Source organism: Triticum urartu, chromosome 3A (genome assembly GCF_056163025.1).
Source record: "Triticum urartu cultivar PI428250 chromosome 3A, HENAU_Tu73, whole genome shotgun sequence".
Classification (NCBI taxonomy): domain Eukaryota; kingdom Viridiplantae; phylum Streptophyta; class Magnoliopsida; order Poales; family Poaceae; genus Triticum; species Triticum urartu.
In genome coordinates, this window is record NC_141875.1 from 511341075 (window position 1) to 511346965 (window position 5891).

General features: G+C 51.6%; 1 protein-coding gene across 2 annotated transcripts; it reads right to left on the reverse strand.

The window, feature by feature from the left end:
* Positions 1-733: 733 nt before the first annotated feature.
* On the reverse strand, positions 734-5527 carry LOC125544755 (putative sulfate transporter 3.5). Of its 2 annotated transcripts, XM_048708504.2 has the most exons (13): positions 5316-5527; positions 4851-5239; positions 4524-4731; positions 4241-4412; positions 3159-3224; positions 2932-3045; positions 2695-2811; positions 2475-2601; positions 2055-2341; positions 1742-1932; positions 1587-1669; positions 1428-1504; positions 734-1325 (listed from the first exon to the last, which is right to left on the reverse strand). In XM_048708504.2, the coding sequence occupies exons 2-13, from the start codon at positions 5185-5187 to the stop codon at positions 1155-1157; spliced, it is 1950 nt and encodes a 649-aa protein (XP_048564461.1). In that variant the 5' UTR covers positions 5188-5239; positions 5316-5527; the 3' UTR covers positions 734-1154. The 2 variants fall into 2 exon arrangements, with proteins under 2 accessions (XP_048564461.1, XP_048564460.1); XM_048708503.2 differs by having other exon boundaries at positions 4851-5527.
* Between the last annotated feature and the right edge of the window lie 364 nt (positions 5528-5891).

Below are 5891 nucleotides of genomic sequence, written 5' to 3' on the forward strand. Positions count from 1 at the left end.
TGGAGTAGTACAAAATTGGCCGATGGCGACCTTGTCTGCAGGGGTTCAACGCCGTGACTCAGCTGATCATTTCAATGAACCACACCCAAGGCATCGGTGATCGATCACCAGTTCAGTGCCATCCTGAAACCGGAAATCACATGTAACGCGCAGAACATTATCACGTACGTACCCATCGATGCGTCCAAGGCATTTTGTCCATCAACCTGCTCTTAGATACGTCTGTCTGTGGAATACTGCTAAAATGTGCACTGATCTGAAACTGATCGTTCCTGAGCTGTTCTTCAGTTACGCGTCTACTTCATCCTTCCTTCATACTGATCAACTTGCGGCCCTGAATGCCCTGGTTATACATCTCTTAACTTGAAGTTGAGCATGTGCCTGTCGTTTTATATATGATGATGATATGATCAATCAATGAGAAAGACTTGGCTTCTTAGTCATGAGTTTATCTCTTGTGTCAGTTAAGGATTATCTCTTGTGTCAGTTAAGGATTGCTGGAGTTACGTTTTTCTTTCTTTTTCGATAGGGGGCTGGAGATACGTTTGGACACAGGAGAGATCCAAATAAGCTGACGAGAAAATAACAACAGCAGCAGCATAACACCATCGATGGCTCGCCGGCACTGGGCACTAGTTCTCTTGTTGGCAACGGTCTTGCAGTAAAACATGAACCCATCTACTATATGATACTCCCTTCGTATCAAAACATAAGACATTTTTTGACACCATGATACTAGTTAGATGCATGACTTCCTCCATCACTTTGTAGCAGAGGAAGTATGATTTATTCATCATCTAGGAATGAAACAGTCTTTCGTTACGAATTCTACAACGTAAACCCGATACAAGCAAATCTGTGAGGTTCACGGTAACCTCCGAGAAATCTAAATTGGTCTATACACAAGAGAGCAATTCTTTCGCCCGCCTCGCTATCTTCTCGCCCGAGGCCCAAGCCCTTACAAGGACCATGAGCCTACCCCGAATCCTTTGTGATACAGTTTTGAGCACATCAAAAGACCATCCAGGCACCCAATCCATGCGGTCGAATCCTTCGTGTTTGCTCGCAGCTCTCAACCTTCTTTTACTTATGATTCTTCTTCGTCCTGCCTTGTGCCACTCCACAATATCTACATTCACACTTTCAAAACGCTGCTATACTTCGCTGCCTCCCTCCTTGCCTCTGAACCTCTGCAGCCCGTACCGGCACGACGCGATGGCGTCCGTGATGGTCAGGAACACGCTCTCCTCCCCGATGGTGTCCTTGATGTACCCCGACACCACCAGCTTCTCCGTCACCTGCAGCCTGGGATTCGCCAGAGCTATCTGAAGATCACCAAGAGCACGACATCAGCAAAATTTTGAAACCAAACATTCAGAGTTGGTACTTAGCAGTAACTTGTAGTGTTGGGTTTTTTGTTTAGTTACCATGATCCCCTTCCGGTCCAGGCCCTTGTGAACTTCTCCTAGCATCCCGATCCCCGTGTTGTCGATTGAGGTCACGCCTGCCGTGTTCAGTTATGTCAAAAAGTTAACGATCGACGCCCGAAGAAAATAGATGAAATGGGAGGGTTAAATGTTAATTACCACCCAGATCAAGAACCAGGCATTGTAAGTCTTGCCCGTGCCCCTTGCAAATGTGCTCCTCGTCTTCAACCCATCTCAAAATCCTACAAGGCACCGTGGTAGTAATAAGTACTATAACATCTCAATCCTACAAGGCGCTGTCGTGCTCTGCTCACCTCTCTCGCAAGTAGCCCGCATTGACGAAATATATGGGAGAGCCCAGCTGCAAGACGAGAATGTTGGGGACGCTCTTGGCATGCGGGTACTGCTTTACGTCGCGGAAGACCTCGGTCCCCGTGATGTTTCCGAGCTTGACGGTTGCCGGCCTAGCCACGTACAGCAGTGCCCTGAGCACAGACAAGCCGACCTGCAAATGCGACGTTTGCACAACCAATCGATCGGCGTTGTGCAGGGAAACATGGTCACCACGGCACTAGCTGGAAAAAATGGCGATGATGATCAGGGTAGAAAGCAGCATGAGATCCTTACTGATGCGCTGAGGCCTATGACCATGGTGAAGAAGACGACGCCCACGAAAGCGACCATGCAGATGCAGAAGTCGAACTTGTCGACCCTGTAGAGGCGGATGAACTCCTTGACCTTGATCAGCCCGATCATGGCGACCACGATGATGGAAGAGAGGGCCACCAGCGGGGTGTACTTGAACAGAGGGGCCAGAAAGAGCAGCACCAGCAATATGCACACCGACATCACCACGTTGGACATGGGCGTCTTGCAGCCGGCGTCGAAGTTCACCGCCGACTTGGAGAAGGGCCCTGCAACGCACAACAAACGCCGCCTTGTCATTGCCAACAGTAACAGATTCATCAGACAAGACATGTCGCTCTCTGTCTCTTAAGAGAATCTGCAGTGCAGAGGCTGGCTGGTTTAATCCTAGGTAGTACGTACCTGTGGTGAGGTAACAGGAGGTGAAAGAACCGACGATGTTCATCATGCCGAACGCGATCATCTCCTTGTTACCGTCGATCTGCTCGTTCTTGATCATGGCCAAGCTTCGTCCCACGGCTATTCCTTCCTGAAAATGATCAACGTATATATACATATATAAGTCCACGAGAAACGCTTGGCGTGGCGAAACGATTGGAGAATTGGTGATGATTAAACGTACCGCGAGCGCTAGGATCCCAGACAAGAGCCCTGCTTTCACAACTACCCCTACGTGCTTGCCGTTGAACCTCAACTGCGAAATGGAGATGGGATTGATCCCTTTCTTGAGATCACCAACCTGTTGCACGCAGCGAGCAAAGACATGGTGCAGTTAGGACAGGCAGAAACTGAAATAGATCCTGGCTCTCAAGTCTTGACAGCATATGTAAAAGTAGGTAAATGGAGGGCGACGACTTACGATTGGGATGCCGTGCTCATCTCCGTGGACAAGGAAATCAAAGACGCCTCCGATGACGACAACCATGAACGGCGCAATGGCCGACACCCAGAATAGATGTGGCATTTTCTTTTTCTGAAGTTTTGCAAGTCAGAAGGAAAAAAATGGAGGAAATCAGCAGTGGATTAGGGTAGCATATACTGCTTTTGAATAGATTCGAGCATCGTCCGAGTAAAATCCCCACTTACCAGATGCTTACTGGAGAACAAGAACAAGATGAAGCATACGCCGAGAATTGCACTCTGCCATCTCCACTAGTAAAAAAACAAAGAGGAGACAGATGGTTCAGTTGAGAATCCCATGGCTGGTGCAGTTGCCATCAGAGATCGTTTCCTTCAAAAGCAACAACGTGGCACTGCTACACGTCGACCTCTCATGCGCACAAATGGGCGTAGAACATGGTCATAGGTCTGTCCAAAACGAGCACGCCGCTTCCTAGGCACACGCTAATATTGCTTCTTTGTTTCCCTAATTTTTTTTGTTTGTTTGTTTGTTCGTAGGTTACTTAAGCCTTGTTTGGCTCATAAGTCCTAGGACTTTTTTTAGTCCTAACTTATAAGTCCCAAATCCCTAAAAAGTCCCTACATGTTTGGTTCCTGGGACTTATAAGTCTCTATAAGACCATATTACAACTATAAGTCCCTATAAGTCCCTCCTTGAGAGTCTTATTTCATAAGTTTCAAATGCCCACTTTAAGTCCCTATAAGTCTCTCCTGTTTGGTTTAGATGAGACTTATAGGGACTTATTTAAGTCCCTAAACTAATAAGTCCTTGGAAACAAACACCCTTTTATACTTAAAATAAATACTATAGTAGATAGGTGTATGCATCATCATGATGCAGAGGCCGACGGCGATCCTTCTTTTCTACTCCCTCTGTACCGAAATACATGTCGCTGGAGTAGCTGTCAGCTACTCCAACGACATGTATTTTGGTACAGAGGGAGTAAAAAGGAAATTCATACGTTCACGGTTATTATTCTTACATGGGAAGAAGTTCTTTTTTCTTGCTATACATGGTTATTCCTCGGAGAAGTTCCAGAGGCGGTTGCGGCAACTTCCTTGCGATATGCTAGCGCAGTCACGCCTTTCTAGTTCCTTAGGGTGCGGCTGCATGCTCCTTGTGGTAGTTGGCACATTCACGAGACGGGGGCGCTAAAAATGGAGCAGAAGCTACCGGACCAGAAAAAGCCTCGAAATGAAATCGGTCCGGCCGGCGGCAGAGGGAGAAGTGCGCAGTGGTGGGACGAGCGAATCGAAAGTGAGCTTACCTCGTGTCTGTATTTGAAGATGGAGCCTACGACGGAGATGAGGTCGGTCTTGGAGGTGAAGTGCTTCATCCCCAGAAGCCCCTTGAGCTGCTGCATTATGATGATCATGGCCGTGCCGCCCATGAACCCCGTGATCGTCGACCGCGACAGGAAATCCACTATCAGCCCTAATCTTCACCACCCAAACTCTCCACAGTCAGTTAGTTGAAAACGATCGTCATGACTGAACGACTGATGATATGGGAATTGAAAATCGGTCGTAACCAAGTGCGGTGGTGTATACCTGAAGACGCCTAGGGCGGTCTGGAAGATGCCGGTGAAGAAGGCGGCGGTGTAGAAGAGGTGCAGGTAGAGCTCCGGGTCGTCCTCGGGCGACACCTCGTCCTCGATGATGGACGCCAGCAGCAGCGACGCCGCCGCCACCGTGCCCACCGCCAGGTTGTTGGAGCTCCCGAACACCGCGTACAGCAGCGGCGGCACGAAGCTCGAATCTGGAAACACACCCATGGATGGATCGAGCACGAATTAGTCGGCGCGCATGCAACCAACAAATCTCAACCGTATATACGCGGCCGTGCGTGACGAGCGAAGCGATCCGGGAAGAACGTACAGAGGCCGATGATGGGCGGGAGGTTGGCGAGGCGCGCGTAGCTGATGCCCTGCGGGATGGCGAGGCTGGCGATGGTGATGCCGGCGAGGAGGTCGAACTTGAACTTGTCGAAGCCGTACTGGGGCACCCACTCCAGCGCCGGCACGAAGTACTTGAGCGCGCCCCACGCCCGCGCCTTGGGCGGCAGCGCGCCGAACCCGCGGAACGGGTCGTCGGGGAAGAAGGTCTCGGCGAGGCCCGACCGCAGCGCCTCCGAGAAGGGCCGCCGCGCCGACAAGTTCACGCCGCCGCCATGGTGCATCACGTGCCGGTCGTCGTCGCCGGACGCCGTCCCCATGTCACCGTGTTGTCACTACGTACGTGCCCAGGCCCAGATCGCGTCGGACGGCCTTGGGAGCGAAGCAGAGTGAGTCGCCAATGGGACGGCGGTGGAGAGAGAGAGAGAGAGGGGGCGGGGGGGTAAACCAGAGGGTGGGCGCGGTCCAGTCGGAACTGCTCCTGCTCGGTGTGTGGCTGATCTCCTCTCTCGCCTAATTATGGGTTGTGCCAGCGGCGGGGCAGAGCAGGCCAGGACGAAGGCGGAGCGAGTGTGGGTTATGCGGAGGGGACGGGTGCGTGTCCTGCCCTGCTCGTACTCGTACGTGCGCCGGGTCAGTTGTGCTCCGATCGGGCGCGCGCATGGCGGTTTATATAGACGGTGCGAGGCGCTCGACGACGGGGAGGGAGGGGGAGGAGGGAACCGATCGACGACGTGGGGCGGGCGCGGCGGTTTTGGAGGTGGCGCCGTGGATCGATATGCATGTGTGACGCGACTGCTCATGCTCAACTGCCCGCCTGCATGCACCACCGGATCTGAGCGTACGTGCGCGAGTTAACTTTGCGACTTGGACGAGGATTAGGCGAAATTGTCCTGATGCGCGAGCGACGGCACGGGAAAGTTGTGGCCGGAAAAGAGTTTACTCCCTCGCATGCAATTAGGATCAAGTTGTACAAGTAACTGTGCAAAAGCGACCGGGATGTTTCCGCATGTGCGCGCGTACC